Source organism: Cetorhinus maximus, chromosome 23 (genome assembly GCF_964194155.1).
Source record: "Cetorhinus maximus chromosome 23, sCetMax3.hap1.1, whole genome shotgun sequence".
Classification (NCBI taxonomy): Eukaryota; Metazoa; Chordata; class Chondrichthyes; order Lamniformes; family Cetorhinidae; genus Cetorhinus; species Cetorhinus maximus.
This window is the reverse complement of record NC_135901.1, coordinates 18,244,129-18,259,184: the sequence shown is the minus strand read 5'-3', so window position 1 is coordinate 18,259,184 and position 15,056 is coordinate 18,244,129. Positions and strand designations below refer to the sequence as shown.

The 15,056-nt window shown below is 44.1% G+C and overlaps 2 protein-coding genes across 2 annotated transcripts in view; one reads left to right on the top strand and one right to left on the bottom strand.

Moving 5' to 3' along the window:
• LOC144698404 (uncharacterized) overlaps positions 1-15,056 on the bottom strand; it is a 111,490-nt gene that overhangs the window by 65,135 nt on the left and 31,299 nt on the right. The window contains 1 exon segment of the mRNA XM_078570350.1: positions 2,896-3,028. Coding sequence (XP_078426476.1) covers positions 2,896-3,028 — 133 coding nt within the window.
• Positions 8,096-14,445, top strand: LOC144697066 (uncharacterized). Its single transcript, XM_078568866.1, has 3 exons — positions 8,096-8,151; positions 9,718-9,835; positions 13,231-14,445. Exon 3 carries the CDS (start codon positions 13,348-13,350, stop codon positions 14,299-14,301), a length of 954 nt encoding a protein of 317 aa, XP_078424992.1. The 5' UTR covers positions 8,096-8,151; positions 9,718-9,835; positions 13,231-13,347; the 3' UTR covers positions 14,302-14,445.

The following is a 15,056-nucleotide window of genomic DNA, read 5'->3' as shown; positions in this document are numbered from 1 at the left end:
GGGGACGGAGGGACAAGCAGGGGTGGAGGGTCCCAGATGGGTGTTGGTGTCGATGAGTTGTTGGAGCTTGCATTCCTTAGCACTTGAGAGAAAGAGAAAAAGTTTCTTGTTGAGGCGTCAAATGAGGCGAAGAATAAAATGAAACTGGGGGCACGCGCAGCTTTGAAAAAGGGTGCGGCGGTGCTGCTGGAGGGAGAGGTCGAGTGTGTTCATATGGCGGCGCATGGCACTGAGTGTGGATCTCAGAATGCGATGGGAACAGCAGTCCGAGAAACGTTTTATGTCCCAGAGCATATGTGATACCGGGATACTAGTGTGCAGGCGTGATTTGTTATGTCTGGAGTAACGAAAATGCCGAAATGCATGGTGAAGCTGCACTGAAGACTGGGTCCCAGACATGCTCAGCTACTCAACAACAGAACAACATTGAGTGATTATTATGGACAGTAGAACGAGAGAACATTTTAAATCATCAAGGTATTGACACAAACTCCACAGAGAAAACAATCAGGATGGAATTAATCACACTGGTATCTGTCAAAGAGAGTAAAATTAAAGTGAAGACGAATATAGAATCTGGATTTAGAAACATCCACAAAGTGGATGCAGGTGAACAGAGAGCTGGAGAATCTTTAAAGTCCACATATGAACTTTTGTTTGAACCATATGTATTTACAATATGCCAATAATTTAGAATTGTGTGAGATGATCTGCAGGTGGGGAGGATGAATCAAAGTCGATAATTATCACATTTTACTGGAAAAGTTTTTACATTTATTCTTGGTGGTAGTTCAGGGGTTTGAGTTGCTGATTCTGTTAATTCCAGAAGCTTTAGTATGTTATCGACGCTATGTAATTAAGACATTAGGAGAACAAGCTCGTAGCTTAGAAATATCTGTGTTAGTCAGAAATCAGCTTGTGAGAATTCAATAAGGATATTCCCTTCTCAAGATGGGGAGATCTGGAAGAAATCATTGTCCAATAACATTATAAAATTTTAAGAAATTTATTGAATATTATAGGAATCTCTCTCACTTGCACGGTCTTACTTTCGAAGAAAATTTCTGGGTTGACAAACACAGGACAGTGTAGCCTTGTTATCTCTGCCAAGGACATGTTCTCTAGCACAGACCTTGAAACAAGACAAACTTGATAAGGGCGGTGGGTGGGAGGGGAGGAGGGGGGTGGCTGGAATCTCATGATGCAGATGTAAACCAACTGTCTGAGTAAAGGTTAAACAGCATGTCCTAGAGAGAGATGAGCCACAAAATCGCTTCATGGCCCCTCAATATGAGGAATTCACCCGAATATCTGCGCCCTGCTAATGGACAATTGAAAAAGCGATTGACAAAAGAAATAAGATATAAAAAGATATATCAAGAGGGAAAATCACTTCAGGCAACAAAGAACTTCTCAGTGATCCTTGCTGGCTTTAGCCAAACACTTTGACTTAAGGAGACTGAGAAAGGAAGAAACTGCCACCTCCAGCCGTGGAGATCAGGATCCCCCTGATCCGGGACCAATAAAACATTCCGAGGAGACTGTCACCTCCAGCCACACAGATCAGTATCCCCCCTGCTTCTCCCCATCCATTTGTCTAATCTGGGACCAGTAAACTACTCTCACCTGTTGTATGTCTTTTCTGCCTATTTAACTGATGTATCATCCAAACTGTTGTTTCTTAATAAAATGCTTTAAAATCACCTACAACTTCGATCCCCTTCTTGGGGAATCTGTGACTCCTGGACTAAAATCTTACACTTGTCCATGAGAGTAACTGAAGGTACGAAAACTGAAATAATCTGGAGTAATGATGAGGTGTTAGATGTGGCTCAGTGATTGCATCCTTATCTCTGAGTCAGGAGGTTGTGGGTTCAAATCCACATCCAGAAACATGAGCATAAAATCCAGGCTGATATTCTGATGCAGTACTGAGGGAGCACTGCGCTGTCAGAAGTCCTGTCTTGCAGACGAGACCTTCAACTATGGCCCCATCTGCCCTCTCAGTTGGTCTAAAAGTTTCCATGATGTTATCCCAAAGAGTAGGGGAGCTTTCTCTGGTGTACTGCTTCATATTTATCCTCAGCAAACATCACTGAACAGATTGTCAGGTCAAAGTCACATTTCTATTTGTGGGATCTTGCTGTGCATAATTTGGTGACTGCGTTTCCTACATTACAACAGGGACTACACTTCAATAGAACTTCATTGGCTGTAAAGCACTTTGGGCCATCCTGAAGTTGTGAAAGGCACTATATAAATACAAGTCTCCATTAACAAAGGAGAAAAGGCCCAAAAATGGAACAGTCAGTAACAGGACATCAATCAGTCTCCTCCTATCTTAGAGAAATCAAGGGTTCGATCACTGTGTGTTTGTCACAAAGCTGATTTAGTTAACCTATATCCCGAATATTAAGCTCCAGCCCAGTTGCAGAGATTATTAACATCAACTGAAACAAACTCCAGCTGTTAGAATGAACATGGTTCTGTCCTGGATGTAATTTGCAGTATCAATAACAGCAGAATCCATCCCCTGGAGTCTCCTGTGAACTCGCTGGCATGTCAGCAGGCTGACTTAGTGAATCACTTCCCACACACGGAACAGATGAACTCTCCAGTGTGAATGCGCTGGTGAATCATCAGATCCATTTAGCTTTTAAAGCTCTTCTCACGGTTAGAACATTTAAAAGGTCTTGTGTCAGAGTGGTGAGTTGGTTTGAGGCGAGTGGGTGAGCTGAGTGAATCCCTTCCCACACTAGGAGGAGGTGGATGGTTTCTCCCTGGTGTGAACTCGCTGTTGTGTCAGCAGGATGGATGAATGAGTGAACCTATTCCCACTCTCGGAGCAGGTGAGTGGTCTCTCTCTGATATGAGTTCCCTGGTGTTTATGTAAACTTGATAACTGAGTGAATACATTGCCACACTCAGAGCAGGTGAACGGCCTCTCCCCAGTGTGACTGTGTTGATGAATTTCCAGCACAGACTGAGTTCTGAATCCCTTCCCATAGTCCCAACATTTCCACGATTTCTCCAGGTTGGATTGTTAGTTGAAGCCTCGTCCACACACAGAACACGTGTACAGTTTATCCCCACTGTGAATGATGTGATGTTTTCTCAGGCTGTGTAACTGGTTAAAGCTCTTTCCACAGTCAGTTCACTGGAATACTCTCACTCGGGTGTGTGTGTGTCTCAGAGTTTATCAATCACACTTATTTTTAAGATCTTTTTTCCACAGACAGAACGTTGCTCCTTCCACATTTAAAGGCTGATGATATTCAGGTCCTGATGAATTGAGTGACTGTCAGATTTTGATGTGATGTTTGGTTTGAGGTTTCTGTCTGTAAATCCTCCCTCGCTGCTATCCTGTAAAAGGAGTTGATAGTGTCAGTGTCACGATCAGTGCGGGATAGAATTCACCTACTGTGGGTGTGGGAAGGGATTCACTCAGACATCCAATCGGGTGAGACACCAACGCGTTCACAAGTGACTGCAGGGATTGGCTTCTGATATTGCTGCTGTTCATCACATCCAGGACAGAACCATGTTCATTCAGAGAGTCGGTGTTTGTTTCTGATAGTAATAGCCTCTCTAACCTGTTTGGAGTTTAATATTCTGGATAAATATGAAATCAACCAGATTTGTTTGGAAACTATTGTTCTGGATTTTTGTTCCCACCTGAGTGTTTAGCATCACCTGGCTGGAGCTCAGAAAGGACAATCTGGGGGAAGGTCATACAGCAGAAACAGATCTTCAGCCTGGACACAGTCCAGGAGCACGATGACCATCCACATCTTGTCCCTGTTGGATAAAATCAAACACAGCATTTATTCTCCATCTGGTTATCTGACTTTTTCATTTTGTACAGTTTAGACTGACCTCCATCGTAACTCAGATATTGTGTTCCTTTCTCTCGTTTCTAATTCACTAATATAACATTTGTTTTTCCCAATCTATCTAGAACATCATATGGACCTTCGCAATTAGCTTCCCGACACCACCCCTTTTCACAATGTTTTTAACATGACTTCATCTCCCATTGAACAGTTAATGTAATGGGTGGGGTGGTTCTCCCTGGAGGTGTTGAGATGGGCAGCACCATCTTCTCCACTGCCTTTAGCAGGGAGGATGCTGAGGTTTGTTGGAGGCTCTGAAGAAATTGGTCATGAGTCTGACGAGTAGCAATGGGGAGTGGGATCTCAGGGGGATTCACAATCGAGATTGGCCGACCTGTCATGAGCTGAAATGGGCTGTGACTGAGGAGTGAACAGGAGGGAGTGACTGGTCATTTAGACACCAGGAAAGACGGTAACCCAGTCTTTGGCCTTGACCAGATCATCATCTCCCTCCATGACAGCTTTTTTCAGTGTCATTTCTACAGGGTGATTAAAGCTCTCGACCATCACACTGGACTCTGGGTGGTCGGGGATGTGGAAGTGTTGTTCCACACTCACAAAATGTCAGAGCTGCTGCATTACTTCTGCTGCGAAATGAGAACCATTACCATTATCTATACTTTTCAGAAATTCCTATCTGGTAAATATCTGTTCCCACAAAATTTTAGCTGTCGTGACTGCATCATTTTCACAGACAGGTAACCCTTCAATCCACCAGGTAAACATATCTATAACTACTTGGATATACCAGTCCCATCCTTTTACTGTGGATAGTGGGCCTGTATCATCAATCTGCAATGTTTCCCAGGGAACATCATTCATATGGGACGTGTCCATTGGGACCTTTCATTTCACAGGGCCGGATTAATCTGAGCACAGATGATACACAGGATCTAGTGCATCCTCAGCCACAATAGTAATTATGAACATATCGAGGGCTCTGAAGGGAAACATGTCCCCAATTTGATCCCTAAACAAAATTCATTATTTTCTAAGTCATCGAGGTGTGACCCAAATCAAATTAGAGCCATCCTAGTGATAGAAAACCTCATCACGTAGAACGACTGAGTCCTTACTTGCTGTGAGGGATGAGGGAAAGTCTTTCCTATGGTGCACAGCCTCTTTGACCATAGCCACATCAGGGTCAGGGTCCTGATAAGTTTTTAAATCAGGTTTAGCTGGAGTCTGTTGTACCCATGCCAATGATGGATTTTTGGGTGGAGATGCTTTCCTGGTGAGTCAGTCTGCCTGGCTATTACCATCACCCTCTTCACTAACTGCTGCTGCTGATGGACCTTCACCTTACAAATAGCAACTTGTCCTGGACACTTGCCAGCAATATCCCAAATCATTCGGAGATCAGATTGGTGGGTGAGTAGTTTCCTCTCTGCTGTGGAGTAGCTGTGTTTTTTTTTGCTCGAGACTTCAGTTTTCACTGAGGGAGTTACAACCAAAGGAGCTTTCAGAAAAGACGGTGATTCTGTCAATAGTGGTTTGAAGAGCTGTGATCACAATGACCTCAGCTTTCTGGGCTAAACATTGTGCTGGGTATTTAATAAGGATACTACAGCTTTCATAGGGAATCAAAGAAGTAGCACGAGCCTAATACTTTCATAAAATCCACATAAACCCCAGATGAGTTTAACAGCGATGTGGCTTTAAAAGGTCAGTTGGACCTGGCCTCTTTCACCTGACAAGTATCTGGGGCCTTTCATACTGGAACATCCCAACCAATTTGTATCTGTGAGGTTGCAAAGTATTAATACCTTTGATTTGTAACTCCATTATTCATTAGTCTATCACAACAGGAATAGTGCCTTAACTTGGTGCTTAATTAATATTGTCAAAGAAGTCTATCGGGCATGTGGAATTGTTGAAATAAACTGTACTGGGTACTCTTGTGTGCTTAACTAACCAGTGAACCCCAAATAGAAGCAACATACTGAAAATCTGCAATGAAAATGGAAGGTGCTGGGAAGATGCGGCAGGTCTGACAGCATCTGTGGAGCGAGAAACAGAGTTAATGCAGCTTCTTCAGAACTGAAGAGGGGAAGACATAGGACAGGTTTTATGCTGTTCAAAAAAAGGGGGCGAACAAAAGAGGTCAGGGATAGGTTAGAGGGTCCGACAGATTAAATGAAAAAGATGTCATTGAACAAAAGGCAATGGGAGTGTTGTTGTTTGTAATAAAGAAACAAAACACAGTAAGTTTTAATGTCAGAATGCAGGACAAAAGACTGTCCAGTTCTGTTTTGAAGAAGAGTCATATTGGACTCGAAAAATTAACTCTGTTTCTCTCTCCACAGATACTGCCAGACCTGCTGAGTTTTTCCACAGTTTCTGTTCTTAATTCAGTGAACCATTCATATCTGCTCTGTGCACAGGGGTGAGAGTGCCTGAGAAGTGTCCAACTGGAAAACCCTTTCCATTCACCTCTTGCATTACTACAGCAGATAGCTATTGTTTTGACAGTGGCAACATGGCTGTGGAATTAAGTGGATAGATCTTCCAAAGAGCCAGCACAGGCATGGTGGGCCAAATGGTTTCCATCTGTGCTGGATTATTCAATAAAACAGCGAATATTCAGTGTCAGGAGATACAGAGAGAAGGATAAAGAAAACAGAGACTGTGGGATTGAAACCAGACGAAGTCAATACCTTCAGGGAGGGAGTGATCGGGAAACCGATGGGAAAAGTTTTTAAATCACAGTGTATTTCCACAGGAGAGCAGTTGTTTAAATCATTTTAAGAAATGGAACATAGCAGCGCACAGATTTGCAAGGATTTACATATTTTTTTTAATTAATGTATCTAAATTGCGAAACAAGGTTATTTCCTTAACCGAGGTTTTCCACCCACGGTCATTGACAGGGCCCTCAACCGTGTCCAGCCCATCTCCCGCGCATCCACCCTCATGCCTTCTCCTCCCTCCCAGAAACATGATAGGGTCCCCCTTGTCCTCACTTATCACCCCACCAGCCTCCGCATTCAAAGGATCATCCTCCGCCATTTCCGCCAACTCCAGCATGATGCCATCACCAAACACATCTTCCCTTCACCCCCCCTGGCGGCATTCCGTAGGGATCGTTCCCTCCAGGACACCCTGGTCCACTCCTCCATCACCCCCTGCTCCTCAACCCCCACCTATGGCACCTCCCCATGCCCACACAGAAGATGCAACACCTGCCCCTTCACTTCCTCTCTCCTCACCGTCCAAGGGCCCAAACACTCCTTTCAAGTGAAGCAGCATTTCACTTGCATTTCCCCTAACTTAGTCTACTGCATTCGTTGCTCCCAATGCTGTCTCCTCTACATTGGAGAGACCAAATGTAAACTGGGCGACAGCTTTGCAGAACACCTGCGGTCTGTCCGCAAGAAAGACCCAAACCTCCCTGTCGCTTGCCATTTTAACACTCCACCCTGCTCTCTTGCCCACATGTCTGTCCTTGGCTTGCTACATTGTTCCAGTGAAGCCCAATGCAAACTGGAGGAACTGCACCTCATCTTCCGACTAGGCACTTTACAGCCTTCCGGACTGAATATTGAATTGAACAACTTTAGATCTTGAACTCCCTCCTCCATCCCCACCCCCATTCTGTTTCTTCCCCCCCCCCACCTTTTGTTTTTTCCAATAATTTATATAGATTTTTCTTTTCCCACCTATTTCCATTATTTTTAAATCTATACCTGTAATGCCCTGTCAGTCTTTCCACCCCACCCCCATTAGAGCTGTACCTTGAGTGTCCTGCCATCAATTCTTAATTAGCACATTCTCTTAGATAATATCACCACCTCTTTGTTCCTTTGTCTGTAACATCTTTTGATTATCTGCTCCTATCACTGCTTGCTTGTCCCTACAACCACCACCACACCCCCCAACTTCTCCCCCCCCCCCACCTTAAACCAGCTTATATTTCACCCTTCTCCTAATATTTATCAATTCTGTTGAAGGGTCATGAGGACTCGAAACGTCAACTCCTTTCTTCTCCGCCAAGGCTGCCAGACCAGCTAAGTTTTTCCAGGTAATTCTGTTTTTGTTTTGGATTTCCAGCATCCGCAGTAGTTTTTTGTTATTTTCTACTCTGTGTTTGGATATTTCAATGGCTCTGCTGTTACCCAACATCCCCTGCGGGTGTGACTATGCTATATACACACACGGCAGGACCCTAGTGCGCATGCGCAGTGATTAACGATTTGGAACATGCGCAGTCTCACTTTGCTCGGAGCAGTACGAGTGAGGGAGAGGCTTTTGGTAATGGGTGAGAGCGGGCGGGGCGGAGGGAGAAATGGAGCCGGGCAGTGGGAGGGAGAAGCTTCATGAACGCCCGGTATAGGCCTCAAGCCCCGAATAAGACCGTGCAGGTCCCGCATATGCAGCTCCGGGGCTTTTCCCCGGATCCAGGCCCAGGTTAACTTCCGCGATCTTGTTTCAGCGGGAGCAGTGCGCATGCGGATCCATCTTGGTGACGAAACAGAGTGTGGGCAGAGCTTCAGGGTGCCAGTGCCCAGGAGAGTGCAGAAGAGGCCCATCGAGTCTGCACCGACACGTGAGAAACACCTGACCTACCTACCTAATCCCATTTACCAGCACTTGGCCCATAGCCTTGAATGTTATGACGTGCCAAGTGCTTATCCAGGTACTTTTAAACCGTGTGAGGTAACCTGCCTCCACCACCCTGCCAGGCAGCGCATTCCAGACCCTCACCACCCTCTGGGTAAAAACGTTTTTCCTCACGTCCCCCCTAAACCTCCTGCCCCTCACCTTGAACTTATGTCCCCCTGTGATTGAGCCTTCAACTAAGGGGAACAGCTGCTCCCTATCCACCCTGTCCATGCCCCTCATAATCTTGTACACCTCGATCAGGTCACCCCTCAGTCTTCTCTGCTCCAACGAAAACAACCCAAGTCTATCCAACCTCTCTTCATAACTTAAATGTTTCATCCCAGGCAACATCTTGGTGAATCTCCTCTGCACCCCCTCCAGTGCAATCACATCCTTCCTATAATGTGACGACCAGAACTGCACACAGTACTCCAGCTGTGGCCTTGCTAAGGTTCTATACAACTCCAACATGACCTCCCTACTAAATCAACGATTTTGCACCCACTCTGCGCACAGGAGCAAATGACAGGCCGAGATTAGCGGATGGGCAATATGCTGCAGGGTGCATGGGTGGCTATCTGAAGAACATAAAAATGAGAACATCAGAATTAGGAGCATGCCATTTAGCCCATTAAGTTTGCAACCCCAGTTAATAAGATCATGGCTGATCAGCCTTGAATATATTCAATGACCAGCCTCCACTGTTCACTGGGGAAAAGAATTCCAAAGACTGACAATCCTCAGATGGAAAGAAATTTCTCCCCCTCAGTGTTAAATGGGAGATCCTTTATTTTTACACTGTGCTCCCGGTTCTAGATTCCTTTATGAGGGAAAACATCCTTTCAGCATCTATCCTGTCAAGCTACCTCGGAATCTTGCTTGATTCAATAAAATCACCTCTCATTCTTTTAAACTCCAATGAGTATAGCTCAACATTTCCTCATAAGACAAACACTCTCATTCCAGGAATCAGCCTAGCGAAGCTTCTCCGCGCAGATCCAATGCACATATGTCCTTGCTTAAGTAATCCTGGGCGAGAGAGGGGGAGAGAATGGTGTGAGTTTCTATCCTGGACTGACAGTGATGGATTTTGGAAACTCCTTTTACAGAGGGTTAGAAGGGGAGGATTTACACACAGCAAGTGGAAATCAAAAGAAGTATTTGTCTCTTCTGAATGTCTAACCTCAACTGACACATAACTTTTGTAATCTCCTTTTACAAGATGTTAGAAGATTTGAAAACTGCCATAATTTGCTCTGACTCCAGTGCTTCTGATAGCTTTACAGCCACAGGCTCCAGGAGGAGATTTTAAATTTGAAAACAGTAACATTGTTTCAGAGGTGAGTATTATTGAACATTCACCTACAGCTTAGAGTTTCTAGTGCTGTGTTCTGGCTCCATGGTTCTGGGGCTGGGGTGGCTCCTTTGCTGTGGATCTGAATCCATGTCCATCTATTGCTCTGTTTTACCTCTGCCTTCCCCAATCACCTCTCTGCCATTGTCTGCCTCTAATAATGCATTTCTTTTAACCATGTTTGGTATTTTCCTGTTATTTCTGCCAGATGTGTCTAAATGAGGTTTCCATTGCTGGTCATCCCCTGGCCATTCACTTCTGATTTACCAGCATTATCTTCCCATGGTCTGGAATTATTTTCCTGCATTAGAGATCATTTCTCTTCTGCTTCTGAGCTTATATTGACCATCAAACTCTGCTCCATTTTTATTTCTTGTAATTCATTCTGCACATCCTGAAACGTTAACTCTCTTTCTCTTTCTACAATTACTGCCTGACCTGCTGTGTGTTTTCAGCATTTTCTCTGTTTATTTCAGATTCCCAGCAGCCGCAATTGTTTGTTTTATTGCCGGTGTTGCTCACAAAATTGAGCCTAGAATCAGAGATGGATCAATTAAGAACTGCTTTATATCGGGGTGGGTGTTCCTTCCAGAGGTTGGTCCTTGGCCTCGAGTGTAGGTCCTTTCTCATGCAATCCAAGAATTATTACAATACAGATGGAGGCTATTTAGTCCATCGTTCCTTTGCTGGCTCTCTACAAGAGCAAATCAGCTATCCCACTCCCCTGCCCTTTTGTTGCAGCCTAACTTTTTTCTCAGGTGCTTATCCAATTTTCTTATCAAAGCCTCTGCTGCATCAGCTTGAGCTGGAGTGGAAATGGAGGAGAAGCTGCTGGGTTTAACCCTGAGGACGATGGAACCCAGTCAGGCCCAAAAATTTCCAATGTAAAATTGTCAAGAGGTAGATTCTGGGGAGATCAGGTTGTTGAATGGACCCTGTCTGCCTGTACCATGTAAAATAGTATTGTTTTAGGAACAAGTATTTCTCTAATGTTTTTAATCTATTTTACATATACATATTTTAAAATTTTATTCTTGGGATTTGTGTGTCACTAACAAGACCAGCAGCATATATTGCCAATCACCAGTTACATGTGGAGAAGACGATATTTGACCTTCTTGAACCACTGCAGTCTGTGTGGTGAAGGTGCTCCCACAATTCTGTTAGGTCAGGAGTTACAGGTTATTCACCCAGTTATGATGAACAGTGATATATGTCCAATATACATATTTGTATTTATATTGTGCCTCTAAAGAGTGTCTCAAAGGAGGAAAGTGAGGTAAACAGCAGCAGAGATTTAGGGAGGAAATTCCAGAGCTTGGGGCCTAGTAACTGAAAGAATGGCCAACGCTGATGGAGTAATTCAGTTCAGGAATGTTCAAGTTAGATGAGTTACAGAGATCTTAAAGGTTGTGTGACTGGAGGAGATTACAGAGATAGGGATTATCACAGCCATGCAGGTAAACAAGGATGAGAATTTTAAAATTTAGGTGCTTCTTAACCCAGAACCTTTGTACCTTAACGAGCACAGGGGTGATGTGTGAGCAAGACTTGCTGCAAGTAAGCACACAGGCAAGATTACAGGGAGGTTGAATGTAGGAGGCCGGCCGGGAGTGTGTTAGGATAGTTAAGGCTAGAGGTAACAAGGGAATGGATGACAGTTTCAGCAGCAGATGAACTGAGACATAGAAATAGATGTTGCTGGTGATGATACAGACATGCAGTTGAAAACTCATCTTGGGGTGAAATATGACACCATGGTTGTGAACAGTCTGGTTCAGCCTCAGACTGTTGCCAGTGTTATGACATGGCAGATGCTGTGTGCCAGGCAGACCAAATCCATGAGGGAAACTTGGTCGCGCTATCACAATGGTTTTACAATTTGTATTTATCACGAGATGTGTGCACTGAACTCAGAAGTAATAGGTCCAACAAGACCTTCAGCGATTTAAAAAAAATACATTAAAATATTTATTAACAAAATAAAAGATGTCAAGCACATACATTTACTTCAATTACTACTATAATAACTCCTAAAATTCCTAATTAACCTGACCCCTAGGTACACTCCCTTTAAAGCAAACATTCACGATAAATTTTCAGATTTAAAACAAACTCAGCAAGTCAACACAATACCCTGGACAGTGGAATTCCAAATGGCTTTCTCCAGCTTTTGTTGCAGTGATTCAAGAATCACCACCACCTTCTCAAGGGCAATTAGGGATGGGCAATAGATGCTGGCCCAAGCTAACAAAGCCCATATCCCATGAATGAATAAAATAAACAAAACGTTTTGTTGCATAGCAGACTTATGCACACATGCTGGAGTTTTCATAAAGGCTATTTCACACACTCTGGTTAGATGTTACATGGCCTTCTCACACATAAACTTTCATTCTCCTTTACATATGTTTCTCTCTTAATATGTAAATTCTGTTGTTCCATATGTCTTTGAAACTGTATCTTCCTCATAACATAAAACTTTAATGTTGACAATATATTATCAGTAACCTTTGGGAAAAAATAAACACATTCCTTAGCTTTGTTTATCTGGCTACTTGTAAACAGACTAAAATCCTTTTGAAATCCAAATAATCCCTTCATTTATCTAAAAAATGCAAATGCCCTTCACTCCTTACATGCTAAGCCAGCATCCATGTTTACTCATTATCACGCAAGCACCTAGCTTCTTTTGATGATTTAAGTCTGCTTGACTACAAAATGTAATTAAATCACACACAGACCCAACGATACTTACCCCCATAAACCTACTTCACAATAACCCAGAAAAATATTATGAAATTTATATGTTAGTTTCATGGCACCGGGGTGAGGATTGAAGTCAGTGGCTGGGGAGTGGAGTTTGTAGTGGGGACTGAAGACAACGACTTTGGTTTTTCCAATATTTAAATGGAGGAAATATTTGCTCATCCAGTACTGGATGTTAGAACAAGTAAAGACAGTGTGTGACTTGGCGGAGAACCTGTAGGTGGTGGTGTTCACATACACCTGCTTCCCTGGTCCTTCTAGGTAAGGACGTTGAGGGTTTAATGTTTCTGTCAAAGTCCTGGTCAAATTGTAGATATGTAAAATCCCTCTCCTTTGCCCCAGCCTCAGCACATCTCTCTCTTTCTCTCTCTCCCATCTCTCCTTTGCCTTAGAGTGCAGTGTCTTATGTAGGTCCAGGCTGGATGACAGGTTCCCTTCCCTGAAGGACATTAGTGAACCAGTTGGGTTTTTATGATAATCCAGCAGTTTTCATGGTCATTTTTTCCTGGTGTCAACCCCACAAATTACCAGATTCATTCAGCTCAGTTTCACGAGCTCCCTTTGTGTTTTTGTGGGTTCTCTCTCACTCCCTTTTTTTCTGTTTTAAATCAGTTTCACCGGGTATTAGAAGGGGAGGATTTGCAGTCAGGAAATTCAAGCCAGACACCACATCAGGATCTGATAGAGTCGCCGAATTTATCGTAACCTGAATATCATCAGATTTTGAACATGGAAGGAAAAAGCACCGTTCACAGTGGGGAGAAACCGTACATGTGTTCTGTGTGTGGACGAGGTTTCAGCCGATCATCTGGCCTGTCAAGACACAAGCGCAGTCACACTGGCAAGAATCCGTGGAAATGTGGGGACTGTGGGAAGGCGTTCAGTTACCCTTCTGACCTGGAAACGCATCGGCGCAGCCACACTGGGGAGAGACCGTTCACCTGCCCTGAGTGTGGGAAGGGATTCACTCAGTCATCCAGCCTGCTGAAACACCAGCGAGATCACAATGGGGAGAGGCCGTTTACATGTTCTGAATGTGGGAAAGGATTCACTCAGTTATCCAATCTGTTAGGACACAAACGTGCTCACACTGGGGAGAGGCCATTCACCTGCTCAGAGTGTGGGAAGGGATTCACTCAGTCATCCCACCTAATGGCTCACCAGCGAGTTCACAATGGAGAGAGACCGTTCACATGCTCCGAGTGTGGGAATGGATTCATTCAGTTATCTGACCTGCTGAAACACCAGCGAATTCACACTGGGGAGAGACCATTCACCTGCTCAGTGTGTGGGAAGGGATTCACTCAGTCATCCCACCTGCTCAAACATCAGCGAGTTCACACTGATGAGAGGCCTTTTCAATGTCTTCGCTGTGAGAAGTGCTTTAAAAGTTCTGCCGAGCTGATGTCCCACCAACGAGTTCACACTGACGAGAGACCGTTCAGGTGCTCTCACTGTGGGACTGGGTTCAGGAAATCATCTCAACTCACTGTACACCAGCGAATTCACACTGGGGAGAAACCGCTCACCTGCTCCAAGTGTGGGAAGGGATTCAATAATTCATCCAATCTGCTGAAACACCAGCGCATTCACACTGGGGACAGACCTTTCGCCTGCTCTGAGTGTGGAAAGGGATTCACTCAGTCATCCCACCTGCTGAGGCACCAGCAAGTTCACAAGTAATTACAGTGATTGGATTTTGCTGGTAATCACATTGAGGACTGAGTCATGTTCAGTTGGGTCTGTTTCTGCTGATGTTCGTAAACAACAGCCCAGTTATAGGGGATAATATTCTGGAAAGAAGTCAAATAAATCAGATTTGTGTTCAACACAGTGTGTTGAATCTTCTTAATATCTCTAACACAAGTTAGTTCCTTTTGAAGGGCTCTCCTTCTCCCCTGTCTCCTTCATCCTCACCTCCAACAAGAAGTGGAGCTGGAACTTCTTTGTCACTAAGATTGAAACAATCTGATCGTCTGCCTCTGCTGCTTCCCTCACTCCCACTAGTCGACTGGGCCAAACTGTCTCTAAAGTTCTCCTTTGCATGAGCACTGAACTTGAATCTTTCTCCAGTTTCTCTCCTATCTCCTGTCAATCCCTGTCGGAGCTCATCATGTCCATGAGATCTGCCTTTTGCTTCTTTGACCCTATTCACACTAAACTGCTGACCATCCAACTTCTACATGTTAGCTGATATCTCTGTCTCTGAAATTCACTGTCAGGTTTCCTGTTGTGGGAGAATCTAGAACTAGGGGGGGGGTCACTGTTTAAAAATAAGGTGTCGCTCATTTAAGACAGAAATGAGGAAAATTTTTTTCTCTCAGAGGGTTGCGAGTCTTTGGAACTCTCTTCCTCAAAAGGTGGTGGAAGCTGAGTTTTTGATTATTTTTAATGCAGAGCTAGATCAATTCTTGATTAACAAAGGGGTGAAAGGTTAT

What these genes read in the sequence shown, in the direction of transcription:
- LOC144697066 (XM_078568866.1), top strand. Translation starts at nt 13,348, where the DNA reads ATGGAAGGAAAAAGCACCGTTCACAGTGGGGAGAAACCGTACATGTGT.